The sequence below is a fragment of the Peromyscus maniculatus genome, chromosome 6 (assembly GCF_049852395.1).
Source record: "Peromyscus maniculatus bairdii isolate BWxNUB_F1_BW_parent chromosome 6, HU_Pman_BW_mat_3.1, whole genome shotgun sequence".
NCBI classification, from domain to species: domain Eukaryota; kingdom Metazoa; phylum Chordata; class Mammalia; order Rodentia; family Cricetidae; genus Peromyscus; species Peromyscus maniculatus.
Genome location: NC_134857.1, coordinates 86,302,225 through 86,315,625, shown reverse-complemented (window position 1 = coordinate 86,315,625; position 13,401 = coordinate 86,302,225). Strand labels below are relative to the sequence as shown.

General features: G+C 44.6%; 2 protein-coding genes across 4 annotated transcripts in view; one reads left to right on the top strand and one right to left on the bottom strand.

The window, feature by feature from the left end:
- Positions 1-1,169: 1,169 nt before the first annotated feature.
- Positions 1,170-12,121, top strand: C6H1orf162 (chromosome 6 C1orf162 homolog). Its single transcript, XM_006986393.4, has 6 exons — positions 1,170-2,889; positions 7,137-7,184; positions 7,963-8,026; positions 8,547-8,641; positions 8,894-8,943; positions 9,215-12,121. The coding sequence occupies exons 2-6, from the start codon at positions 7,148-7,150 to the stop codon at positions 9,374-9,376; spliced, it is 408 nt and encodes a 135-aa protein (XP_006986455.2). The 5' UTR covers positions 1,170-2,889; positions 7,137-7,147; the 3' UTR covers positions 9,377-12,121.
- The window catches only part of Tmigd3 (transmembrane and immunoglobulin domain containing 3), a 67,860-nt gene continuing 66,192 nt past the window's right edge, over positions 11,734-13,401 (bottom strand). For 2 of the 3 annotated variants that reach the window (XM_042279664.2, XM_076574768.1), the window contains exon 7: positions 11,734-12,137. In XM_042279664.2, coding sequence (XP_042135598.1) covers positions 12,135-12,137 — 3 coding nt within the window. In that variant the 3' untranslated portion in view covers positions 11,734-12,134. The remainder of the gene's footprint in view (positions 12,138-13,401) is intronic. The other variant, XM_042279663.2, reaches the window with a different exon arrangement.

Here is a 13,401-nt window from a genome sequence, read left to right as displayed (position 1 = left end):
TAGGTTTTATGTGTATTCTTAGAGTGCTATGATTTGAGCCCCCAACCTTGGACCTGTTAAATAAATGTTCTACTACTGAGCTGCAGCCCAGACCCCAGAACTCATTATCTACCATGCAAATCAGGATGTTTCCTGAAACCCAGATCTGTTTACCCAACTGCTCTCCCAACCTTTCTGAATGTCCATAAGCATCCCAAATTCAGAAGCTCATTTGTGCATAATTCTACATTCGTCCTTATATGTCCACAGTATTGGACAGTGGATACAGTACAGAAAACTTCTCACAACTGACTGGATGCATCAGATGTCTACCCTACCATTTCTCTCCCATAGTATGGCCTATGTTCAAACCATATGGAAGGATTTCACCACTGTCCTGTAACTCCTCAGCGGTCTTTCCATTGTCTATAAGGTGACAGTGATTAAAGATCCAGTAGGTGTTTTTTGTCTTTACTCTGTTTTCCTTTTCTGATCTCCAAACCCAGCCCATGTTCTTGCTCCTAGCACAAGCTTGCTCCTAGCCCCAGAAATCCCCCTGGAATTTCTCTAAGCATGGCTATGGTGGTTTGAATGAGAATGGCCCCCATGGGTTCATATATGTAAATGCTTGGTACCCAATTGGTGGAACAGGAGGATTAAGAGGTGTAGCCTTGGAGGAGGTGTGTCATTGAGGGTAGGTTTTAAGGTTTCAAAAGCCCAAGCCAGGCCCAGTCTTGCTCTCTCTCTACCTGCAACTTTAAAATCGTATGTGTGCTCTCGGCTACTGTTCCGGCACCATGCCTGCCTGCCACTATGCTCCCTGACGTGATGGTCATGGACTAACCCTCTAAAACTATAAGCAAGCCCCAATTAAATGCTTACTATTAGAAGTTGCCTTGGCCATGGTGTCTCCTCACAGCACTAGAATAGTAACTAAGACAATGGCCTATATGAAGACTGTATTTTGAAAAAACAAATTGTGATATTGAAAGTAAAATGCAACTTGAACATTTCATTCTCTGAAGCTTTTCTCAACAGCCTCCTGAGTAGCCTGACTTGTGTTTTTCTTTCGGGTCCCAATCCATAGTGTGTAAATCTATAACCGCATCTACAACATTCTGTCATGCATGCACAATCTGGAACATTGTTTTGTAGAATAAAGATATCTGTTCATAAGAGTGCAAAATACTTCAACTCAAGGACTATGTTACAATTGTGTTTTGTTTTTTTCTCTACCACCTAACAGACTGGATCAGTGTATGTGTTCAATACATGTGTGGTTACATGGCTGTCACTCTTTAAGTCTTGAATTTCCAGTTTCCTTCTTGAGTTCTGACTGAGTCTTGTGGTGGTATTGTGTTCCCCAAAATATTGTGTACCCTAATAAATTTATCTGGGGTCAGAGAACAGACAGCCACTAGATACAAAGGCTAGAAAAGGGTGGCACTCACACCTTTAATCCTAGCATTCCAGAGATAGAAATCCCTCTGGATCTCTGTGAGTTCAAGGCCACATTGGAAACAGCCAAGCATGGTGACACATGCCTTTAATCCCAGAAAGCCAGCCTTTAATCCCAGAGAGTGGTGGTAGCAAGCAGAAAGATATATAAGGCGTGAGGACCAGAAACTAGGAGCATTTTGGCCTGGTTAAGCATTTGACTGGTTAAGCTTTCAGGCTTTAGAGCAACACAGTTCAGCTGAGATTCATTCTGGATGAGGACTCGAACCTGAGGAAAGAGGACCAGCTGAGGAATTGGCAAGGTGAAATAGCTGTGGCTTGTTCTGTCTCTCTGATCTTCCAGTGTTCACCCCAATACCTGGCTCAGGTTTGGTTTTATTAATAAGAACTTTTAAGATTCCTTCTACAGAGTCTTGCCATTTAGTGCTATCTTTGGACATCCTGTCTTTATCCTTGTTTCAGCTGACACTCTCCTGATGTCTCTCAAATCTGTCATCTCTCTACTGCTGCCATCTTAGTCCCTATTGTCCTCAGATGGGTTCCTGCAGGGATCCCAACTGGCCTATTCATGTCTGTCCTGGCCACTTTCCATTCCAGTCTCGCCTCAGTTTTAGTGATTGTTTCAGAATGCACATGTGCCGTTTCTTAAACCTCTACTATAGATATACTCATTTCTCTTATTACACAGACAAAAGCACCAAGGGATTACTCCTTCTTCTTCAACTTCATTCATTCTTTAGTCTTTGATCTTCCTGCTCTCCTTCCTGACAGTTTTCAAATGGTCTGTTATCTGAACACCCCCTCCTCCTGTTCGAGAACTCTGACTCTCACTTCACTCACGTCTGTCAGTATCAGTGTTTTCCTGCTGAGACTCTTCCCTGTGTTGTAGCCACATATAAAGGACTCTGTCCCATCATAACGCATGGAATCATTTGCCTCCAGTGTGTTAACAACCTCTTACATTCCGAAAGTTCCACACAAGGTGCGTAAAAGCCAACTTTTGCCTGCTTTCATGTCCTCAGTTTAGAACAGCACGTGGTGTGGGCCGGAGACATATTTAGTGGATAAAATACATGTCTGCTAGCCCGACAACCTGAATTTGATCCCTGGGATCCACAAGGTGGAAGGAGAAAACCAACTCCCAGAAGCTGTCCTCTGACCTTCACACACATGCCGTGGTACATGTATACACACATATACAAGTAAGTGTCTAAATAAGTGTAATGTGAGTAGAGACCCATTCTAAAGAGAGGGAAGCCAGGGAATGGAAAAAAAAAAATACCATCGGTTTCAAAGAGGAAGTCTGTGGCTTGGAGCTCAAACATATCTTTGCGACACAGCTGATGGGGACAGTGGGTACTCTCTGTGTCACCACTTCTGAAAAGGAAGACAAGAGAAACTAAAGTTCAGTCCTCAGCAGCCGCATCTTATGACTGGAGCTTTCCCAGAAAGGTAAAATAAAAAGCCTTCTAATCTACACTAAGTAATGGCTCATCAAAGGACATTTTTAATCTTTATTTGGTGGTTTCTGGTGTGTTTTTCTTATTTGGCAGGGGAAGGATGGCATTTGAATGACTGTGGCACAGGTCTCACAGCTCAATCTCTCGTGCCAGCTTCTGCCACACATGTGGCTTATTCTTGATTTTGAAAATAAAAAATTTGTGGTGTGTGTGTGTGTGTGTGTGTGTGTGTGTGTGTGTGTGTGTGTGTGTGTGTGTGTATCAGGGACAATTTTCAAGTCAGTTCTTGTCTGTGGTGTGTGTGTGTGTGTGTGTGTGTGTGTGTGTGTGTGTGTGTGTGTGTGTGTGTATCAGGGACAATTTTCAAGTCAGCTCTTTCTTTTTACCATTACATGGGATCTAGGAATTGAACTCAGGTTTCCAGAGTTGTGGGGTAGGTGCCTTTACCTGTGGAGCCATCTCACTGGCCCTTATTTTGGTGGGTTGTTTTTGTTTTGAGACAGGGTCTCACTCTGGAGCCCTGACTGGCCTAGAACTCAGGCTGTCCTTGAACTCAAAAGAGATCTGCCTGCCTCAGCCAAATACTGGGATTGAAAATGTGGGCCCACCATGCCAGACTCGTTTTCTGTTTTTGAGACAGATCCTGTGTAATCCAGGCTAGCCTTGACCTTAGGCCGATTCTCCTGCCTCAGCTTCACAAGTGCTGGGATTCCAAGTGTGCGCCACGACTCCTGGCTGGATTGTTGTTTTTGTCACCTGGATTTGTCACCTGTTTATTTGTGGTGTTGTAAGATGATTTAGTCTGTCAGGGTAGGGGGTCTAAATTTTGTATGTGATATTATTTTATTTGGATTGTCTGTTCATATAGAACTACTGCTGCAAAAGCAGACGGCCCTCAGTAGTTCTAAATGTGAGATCTGGTGGAAATCCACACTCTTCAGGAAGAATACATTTCAATATTTTAAATATAGTTTATAGCAATTATAAATATATACTATAATAAAATACAAGATATACTAATATTTTATGATGTTCTAAAATGAATACCATTGACTTGTTTTATTTTTATTTTATTTTGAGGCAGGGTCTCTCTCTGTAACCCTGGCTGTCCTGGAACTCACTGTGTAGACCAGGCTAGCCTCGAACTCACAGGCATCCACTTGCCTCTGCCTCCCAAGTGCTGGGATTAAAAAGCATGTACCATCTCACATGACCAACATAAATTTAAAAAAGAACCAAAGATTGGTAGAAAAATCATTATCCCTGATTCTGCAGGGACTATGGTCTTCCTGTTTTCATAGTTTAGACTTCTCACTCAATTTTCTTGTCAATACCTTCCTTTTGATCTGATAGTGGCAGATATGATAGTGTTTGCTGAATGGTGAGCTTCATTATAACGTTGCCTTGCTACTCTTTTAATGACACTTAGGGACAGGAATCCTTCTCAAAGTCTTCCCAGATATCTAAGGATTGAGAAAATCACTTATAAGAGCTGACTGATTAAAACATGGGAACCATTTATGGCATTTTCTGTCCAAATAAATCACCTTAAAATTCAGCAGAAATTGTGGAGACCCCAAATTTTTTTTAGCATGAGTTTGGCTAAATACTAATTATAATTGTGGCCACCAAAAAATAACCAGGGTTATAACTAAAATTTTATACATAAAAGCAGCAGTCTCATTATTAAGTTATTAAACACACTGGAAAGCATTTGTATAATCAGGGAACTGGCTAAGAAAGTCCATCTGTGGAAGCTGGAGGGATGGCACAATGGTTAAGAGCACTAACTGCTCTTCCAGAGGACCCAGGTTCAATTCCCAGCACCCACATGACAGCTCACAACTGTCTGTAACTGCAAGATCTGACACCCTCACACAGACATATGCAGGCAGAACACCAGTGCACATAAGAATAATTTAAAAAAAAAAATGTCCATCTGGCGGGGCCATGGTGGCGCACGCCTTTAAATCCCAGCACTCCGGAAGCAGAGCCAGGCAGATCTCTGTGAGTTCGAGGCCAGTCTGGTCTCCAAAGCAAGTTCCAGGAAAGGCGCAAAGCTACACAGAGAAACCCTGTCTCAAAAAAAAAAAAAAAAAAAAAAGTTCATCTATGCTCAATTAGTATGCTATCACATGGGTTTGCTTGCCCCAGTTTCAGTTCTTTCTGGTCAACTATGATTTGAAAATAACAGGAAATACCCCTAAATAAAATAACCTTATGTTTTAAATAGCTTTTATCATGATGTATTGCTATGATTACTATGCTTTAGTTTAGTTTTGTAGACAATCTCTCTCTGTAATACTTTCTAATGTAAACTTTCACGGGTATGGAATGTGTACTGGCTAGTTTTGTGTGTCAGCTTAACACAAGCTAGAGTCAACAGAGAGAAGAGAAACTCAATTGAGGAAATGCCTGTGTAGATCCAGTTGTAGTGATCAATAGAGGAGGGCCCAGCCCATGGTGGGTGGTGCCATCCCTGGGCTGGTGGTCCTGAGTGCTATAAAAAAGCAGACTGAGCAAGGCCATAGAAGTAAGCCAGTAAGCAGCACCCTTCCATGGCCTCTGCATCAGCTCCTGCCTCCAGGTTCCTGCCCTGTTTGAGTTCCTGTCCTGACTTCCTTCAATGATGAACAGCAGTGCTGAAGTATAAGCCGAATAAACCCTTTCCTCCCTAACTTGCTTTTTGGTGGTGGTGGTGTCTCAGTAACCCTAACTAAGACAGCATGTATAAGAAAAAGCATGGTCTACACTGTACAGATTTGGGGACTGTCCTTGGTCTTTGACATCTGCAGAACATCTTACAAAGTATCTCCCACAAACGGGGGTTGGGAGACTTCTGCAGCAGAAATGACTATCACCACTAAAAATGTTCTATGAGGCTTTTAGAAGTGTGTAAGAATGGACATAATAAAATGTTGAGCAAAAAGATCTGGCCTTGTATGAGAAGCAGTGTTTCAGGAAGCATTACTAAAGCACATGGTGTGTGGCTAAAAGGAATCCACTCAGCTGGCAATGTGCACTAGGGACCCGGGTGATACTACTTTCTGCCTTTAGCAGATGCTTTATAGTTTCTGAGTTTTACCTAGATGTGATGTTGTGCACCACATGTTTGGTGTCCATAGGGGCCAGAAGAGGGCATCTGATCCCTAGGATTTAGAGTTACAGATGGCTGTGAGCTGTCTCGTCAGTGTTGGGAATCATACCTGGGTCCTCTGGAAAAGTAGCAGCAAATGGTCTTAACCACTGAGCCATTTCTCCAACCTTGTTTTTGCATTCATTTAAATAATACCTAGAGACTGTTCAGTGATGTGTTTACATATCTGAAAAGCCACCACATATCTCCAAGATTAAAGAAGCACCATAGGTCATTCTGTGTTACAATGAAGGAGTTTAGCCGGGCGGTGGTGGCGCACGCCTTTAATCCCAGCACTCAGGAGGCAGAGCCAGGTGGATATCTGTGAGTTCGAGGCCAGCCTGGGTTACCAAGTGAGTCCCAGGAAAGGTGCAAAGCTACACAGAGAAACCCTGTCTCAAAAAAAACAACAACAACAAAAAAAAAAAAGGAGTCACCAGGTGTGCCAAAGCCATACAGTGGTACTGGGTTAGTGGCCCCCAAAGTGCTGGATTTTTGCTTTGTATTTTTGATTGATTGATTGATTGAGACTGGGTCTTATGTAACCTAACAACTAGTAGTTTTCTTCTTATTTTAATTTTTTTTAATTTATTTTTATGTGTGTGCATGCAGTACTGGTGCAGGGCAGAAGATGGTGTCAGATCCCCTGGAACTGGAGTTATAGCTGTGAACTGAACCCTTGTCCTCCAGAAGAGCACCAAGTGCTCTTAACCACTGATCCATCATCTCTCCAGCCCCTTACTTTTGTTTATTTGTTTGTGATGGGGTCTCAAATGTTACCTGGGCTAACTTGGAATTTACTGCATAGTCAAGTTTGACCTTGAACTCCTGATCCTCCTCCTACCCCCTCCCCAGTGCTGGGATTAGAGACTTAGTCGACCACACCCAGCTGCTGCATATCCCTAAAAGCACAGAGAGTGATGCTAGGCTGAAGGGTTCAGATGGTAACTTCTCTGGTCACTGAACATGTCCAGGTGAACAGAGGACCAAAGATGCACACTGCACCTCCATGGTAGGATTAGCCCATTCTGAGCTATACCCTGGTGAATGCACTGCCATGCCCAGCTCCCTACCAAGCTAAAGAGTTCCTGTTTTATTCTCAGGAGAAGACAGCATGGGATCTTCTTCCTCTGCACCTAAACCCAAAACCAGTGAGTTCGGCACAATGCTTTCCCTTGGCACTTACGGTGAATTGGCAAAAGAAGGAGTTGTGTTGAAAGCCCCATGGAGGACAGTGTTAGCTAGCGCATTTCTGAGCTAGAAGAATTCAAGTTTACCATAATGCAGAAGCCGGGGCCCCCAAGTAATAGAAAGAGGAATCAGAAAAGACCTGACTGGCCCTCCAAACTGAGTAGATCAGCTGGTAGTTTGTGAAAATCTAGTTCATGTTTCCTCTTGTTCCCCTCCCTGGGGTTAGGCACTGGAAAACACACACACACACACACACACACACACACACACACACACACACACACACACACACACCGGGGCAGGGGAGCTTAGGGCGGTCAGGAGGCATTTGGGAAGTGCCTACTGAGGTCAAAAGACCCACATCTCCCCATTTTGTTTGGGGGAAACAAAATTTGTTTGCATAAGGAATACAGGGCGTAGGACACTAGCCTCTGCTTCTTCAGTTTGTATACCATTTCAAGTATAACTCTTCATCTCATCCTAAAGTCTCAGAGGGCTTGTCCTGGCATGCAAAAGGCCCTGGGCTCACTTACCCAGAATCGGCAAAAAAAAAAAAAAAAAAAAAAAAAAAAAAAAAAAAAAAAAAAAAACAGTTCTCCCTTCTACAGTTGTTGTAGTCAACTTGTAAGTCCCCGTGGGTAGCGGAGGAGGTACTTTCGGTCTTATCCTGGAGGGATGACAGGAGAAGGGTAAGGGACGTTGGTCCCTCAAAATTGATCCCTTTCATGTTCTCTGCAGGCACGGTTACCACAGCAGCCCCAGTGACCAGCTCTGCACCTGCATCCTGTTTCTTCGACCCCACGTAAAGGAAACCATTTTATCCCAGCATTGTGACACTGGGTTTTTTGTTGACCATTTTGTCTTGGGGCCTTAGAAAGAGTAAACTGAGTGGGAGAAGAGAGCAGAAACAGTGAAAGAACTCAGTGTTTGATCTTAGGAGTAGAGTTCTGCTGGTGTTTTGTTTGCAGGGGAGGGAGGTTGAGCATGTCTCACAACGTAGCCCAGGCTGCCCTCCGACTTGCCACAATCTTCCTGCCTCAGCTTCCTAAGTGCTGGCTTATAAGCAGTATGAACTCAGCATTGTCCAAGATTTCAGAGATCATGAGTCCCCTGAACTTACAAAGTGTTGAGATGTAGAGAATTGGGAGAGTCCCAAATGTCTCTGGAACCCAAAAGCAAACTGTCTCTTCCCAAGCAGTGGGTGGGAGCAAGTGCGTCAGCCTATGTGAGAGCCCGAGTAAGAAAGTTAAGCATGGATTCCAGGAAAGGCTCCAAGAGGTCCCTGCCAGCCGTTCATCTACTCCCTTTCTTTGATGAAACAGAAAGGAGCATTTAATCTTGGCCTTTTTTGCCGGGGTTCTGCTGACAGTGCTTCTCGTGGCCCTTATCTTCATCGTCGTCAAGAGCTGCAGAAAAAGTGAGTGGTCTCTGTTGGACGTCTCTTGCTGTCACTGAGAGCATGAGCAATGAGTAAAGGGGAAGTGGAGAGGTGACCGGCTCAGCCCACACTCTGCACAGATCCACCGCGAGGCCCTTTCCTTCCCTTCCTTGCTGCTCTCCCCCTATACCCCTACCTACTAACCTTCACCCAAAGTTGAGGGGAGAGGCTCCCCACTCCTCCAGACCCCATGGTGAGAGGACAACCCTCTTCTTCCTGCATCTGCTGCAGGTTACTCCAGGGCCCAGGCCCAGGACCCCCTCTCAGAGCCTCCCATTAAGGTAAGACCATGCTGATGTTTTGGGGCTGCAAGAGGGGAATTGAGTGTGATAAGGGTGGCATGAAAGTTATTTGGGGGGAGTTGGTTTATTCTGTGTCCTTCACATACTGGGTTACAGGCTGGAATGTTGGTGTCACTTCCTGGACTCTGGGCAAGTGACTCTTATGAGTTCTTCTGCTCTCTTTGGGTCCCACTTATCAAAGCTTTCAGGATGCTTTTAGAGAGACACCTTTCACTGCAAACTAAATTCACTATTTCTCCTTTCGCCTCAGAAGCTTTCATCTGTATCAAAGGAGTCACTCACCTATGCCAGCATGACTTTCAAGCCCTCAGAAGAAAACAGCAATGACTTGACTGGAAACCACTCTGCAGGCTTGGACCCCACTGTCTATGCTCAGATTAAAGTGGCAGGCCCACACCTGCCTCTGCAATGAGGCAGACTGCAGGTCCTCAGCTCGGCTCCAGCTACATGTTGCTTTCTGCCTTTGTCTTGTATGTGTGTTTTTGTTGTTTCCTACCAGCTTAGGAGCACAGCCTATGCACAACTGCAGTCAGAGCTGTTGAGGCTTGATCTGGAGCGCTGTCATCAGTCTTCAAAATCAGTGGTGCCGGGTGGTGGCGCACGCCTTTGATCCCAGCACTCGGGGAGATCTCTGTGAGTTCGAGGCCAGCCTGGGCTACAGAGCTAGATCCAGGACAGGCACCAAAACTACACAGAGAAACCCTGTCTCAAAAAACAAAAACAAAAAAACAAAAAACAAGCAAACAAACAAATCAGTAGTTAGTTGCTTTCCCCACCAGAGAGGAGGCCTTTATTCTGACTGGCAGCGGCAGCTCCTTAGGCGACTCCCCCGAACTTCCCAAAGGGGGACAGAGTTCAAGATAAAAGAGACCCACTGATAACCATGGCGGAGCCAACCCTAACGGACAGTCTAAGATTTTCGTGAGGGCAGACCCTCCTCCAGTGTTGGCGCCTTCCTCATCGGTTCTCACTCTGTCCCAGCATCTTCTCCAGGAGTCAAGATCAGCGTCTTAAGCCAACACAGAGTCCATATCGTATAAAACACTAGTCAAATGTGGGCTTCTGTCTCCTCTGTGTGGCATTAGAGATGTGTGTGACAACCTTGGTTGAGAGCCAAAGGTAAAGATTAAACATGTTAATTTACCTCCAAAACAAAGGGACAGTTATAGAGACTGCCCCACTAAAAATATCAGGAAGATTCTTTTTAATTAGGCAAGCATACTCTAAAATGTAAGTACTAAACAAGAAAAAATTAGAAAATAAATATGAGGGACGGTGAGGTAGTTAAGGACATTTGCTGTCAAACCTGACAACTTGAATTCAATCCCTGGGATTTACATGGTGGACAGTGAGGACTGGGTCCTAGTTGTTATCTAACCTTCACATTTACTCTCTCTGTGTGTACGGACCTGCACACAAATGCACATGCACAAAATAAACATGAACTTGGCTGCTGTGACAGCATTCTTTAGACCTGTGCGAGCCCAAGCATGGAGAGGTGAGTTGGGCACACAATCCTACCCCTGGCTGAAGAACTATTGGCAATTATCAGCTGCTGGGAAACAAATAGTTTTCTTTAAGAGTATATAGTCCCTGGTAAGTTGGCCATGTAGAAACTCAATACATGGCCACTGGGCAAGACTGGGACTGGCCAGAAGCAGAAGGAGAGCATTTTTTTGGTGTTCAAGACTCAAAAGGAGAAAGGCTACAAGGAAGTATGCAGGCATGATATTCATAACCTTACCCTTTCCCTCAGGCTTTGAGGGTCTGGGAGTTCCCTCCCTATAGAAAAGAGTCAGGACAGAGCCTGAACTATGCTCATCAAACGCTTTGCAGGAGCCACAATATAATCTGACAAGATACATACAGAATCTGGTCAACACCCAATCTCCATTCCAACCCTGTTCAAACTGGAGGACCACTTGAGGATTCTGAGACTGAGGCTGGGCCTACACCCCATCAGAAGGGACCATGGCATATTAAACTGTGAGCTTCTGAAGCTGGGGGAATGCCTCAATCAGTAAAGGGCTTGCCTTGCAGGAATAAGAACCTGACTTTGATCCTGTGAACTCATGTAAAAATGTGGGGCATGGTAATGGTAGGGCATGCTTGTCATCCTAGCCCTGGAGAGGTAAAGACTGGAGTATCCCTGGGTCTCACTGTTCAGCTAGCCTAGCTTCATCAGCAAGCTCCAGGCCAAGAGGCCCTGCTTCATACAAGGTGGGCAGCTCTGGAGGAATGACATCTGAGGTTATCCTCCAGCCTCCACATGTACAAGCATATGCATGAAACACGTGAGTGTACACTTCCCCCACAGAATACCAGGGTTCATAGGAGGGCAGCAGAGGCCATGATGAACAGCAGGAAGGACGCCATATGGGGAGAGGGTTGTGGGGTGCAGCAGAACACACGGGGTAGTAGTGATGCTTCACCAACAATGATGTAACTATTTGCTCCCATGGATGATGGCGCCTCATCCTTGCCTCGTGTTTCCTGATATGAAAGCATTTGTCACCACTCATCCCTTGGTTGCTCATTGGTCAGAAGCAGCACCCACTTACTCTGGTCATAGGTTCCCATTGAGAATGTGTTCTGGGGGCGGGGCACAGTCTTTTCACCAAGAGACTATGAGAACCACAGACTCAGTCTGTCTCCTAGTTTTGGATAAAACGGTATTAAATGCCACTTCAGAAATGTATTGGAATGTTATCCTTTTTAGGAACATTTCACGAAATACTTTGCCAGTGATAGCCTAGGAGAAGTCAGTCATACTCTTTCAACACTATTTATTGGCTGATAATAAAATACAAGTCATTTCCCCTTGTCCCAGATTCTGTACCTCTTCTTCACTTCAGCTAATCTAATGCACAAGAGCTAAGGTCTGGAGATATTATTCGATGGCAGCCTTGCTTGGCGTGGTCTGTCTTAGCTCTTCTGGCCACCACTGTTGTCACCTTGCCACAAAAGATTGCTTTGAGGTCAGAGAGTCCTTTAGAAATCCTGAAAGGTCAAAATCAGTCTCTGAGATGTAGGCTGGTTGTCGTGGAGATTCAACTGTAACGACATCACTTTATTTGGGAACGAAATAGGAAAGAAATCTTCAGTCATGTGTGTTCAGTTGGAGCCGTTTCCTTGAGTCAAGACATGTGGAAAGAACTTCAAATCGTTGCCTACTTTGTTGGGAAATAGAAAAGGAAAACAGTTGGGGGTTCTTGTCAACGTGTTTGTCAGCAAAAAGCCACAAACTGCACTTTTCTGAGCCTATTTTCCTCTCTTCTAAATCAAAGATTATATTCTCACACTGCCCAGGAATTTTTTTTCAAACAAACCTAAGCATCCCCAACCTCCACAGTTCCCAAAGCTTCCAGATGGAAAAAGACAAGGAATGCTGTAGGAGCCATTCCTGGCACTCTGGGCTCCCTGGGAACAAAACACCAAGTTTGAATTATCTATCTGTCATCTATTATCTATCTATCTATCTATCTATCTATCTATCTATCTATCTATCTATCTATCTATCTTCTCTCTCTCCCTCTCCTCTGTGCGTGCATGCGTGCATGTGTGTGTGTATGTCTGTTTCTCTCTGTCTCTGTATCTCTCTGTCTCTGTATCTGTCTCCTTTCTTTCTTTCTCTCTCTGTATGCAGGGTGGGGAGCGGGGAGGATACACAAGTGCTGTGTGTACCACAGTGCACAAGTGGAAGTCAGAGGACAACTTGTAATGGTTGGTTCTCTTTCTGCTATGTGAGTTCTGGGGATTAAACACGGGTCATCAGGATTGGTGGCAAGAACCTTTACCTGCTGAACCATCTTACCAGCCCTGAAAACAAACGTTAGAAAGCACTAACATTTGTTTTATGGGCTGGAATTTTATGTCATCCCTGCAAGACTTGTCAGTCAGCTCTAGGCAAGCTGGGTACCTGGGGTTTGTCCTTCTCTTGCTGAGTTTTTATGGCATAAATGCATCCTGATTGCAGGGCCAAGAATAATAAAACTAGAAGGGACTTTAGTTTAGGCTGCTAAGTTTGCCCAAGTATGAGGGAACAGGCCATGGCTAAAACAGGTTGCTGGCTTCTTGCTGAAGAGAACAGCATTGGATTCTATTGTCTCATCTTTTACAGCATCATGTCACTGTTGGGGAGTATTACTTTAAGGTGTTACTTTTGTTTATGTTGCATTTGTTTAACTCCGTGAAACTGTGTTACTGTGCCTGTCTAAAACACATGATGATCTAATAAAGAGCTGAATGGTCAATATCAAGGCAGGAGAGAGGATAGGCAGGGCTGGCAGGCTAGCAGGCAGAGAGAATATATAGGAGAAATCAGGGAGGAAAAGAAGTAGCCAGAGAAGGAGGAGGACTCCAGGGGCCAGCCACCCAGAGGCAAAAGGTAGATGCGACAATTTAAGTTAACTAAAGCTGGCAAGAAACAAGCCAAGC

Bases quoted from the DNA above. Each gene is read 5' to 3' on its own strand.
- C6H1orf162 (XM_006986393.4), top strand. From the start codon at position 7,148: ATGGGATCTTCTTCCTCTGCACCTAAACCCAAAACCA. The intron at 7,185-7,962 runs GTGAGTTCGGCA...TGTTCTCTGCAG, and splicing joins TGCACCTAAACCCAAAACCA to GCACGGTTACCACAGCAGCC. The intron at 8,027-8,546 runs GTAAAGGAAACC...TTGATGAAACAG, and splicing joins TCCTGTTTCTTCGACCCCAC to AAAGGAGCATTTAATCTTGG.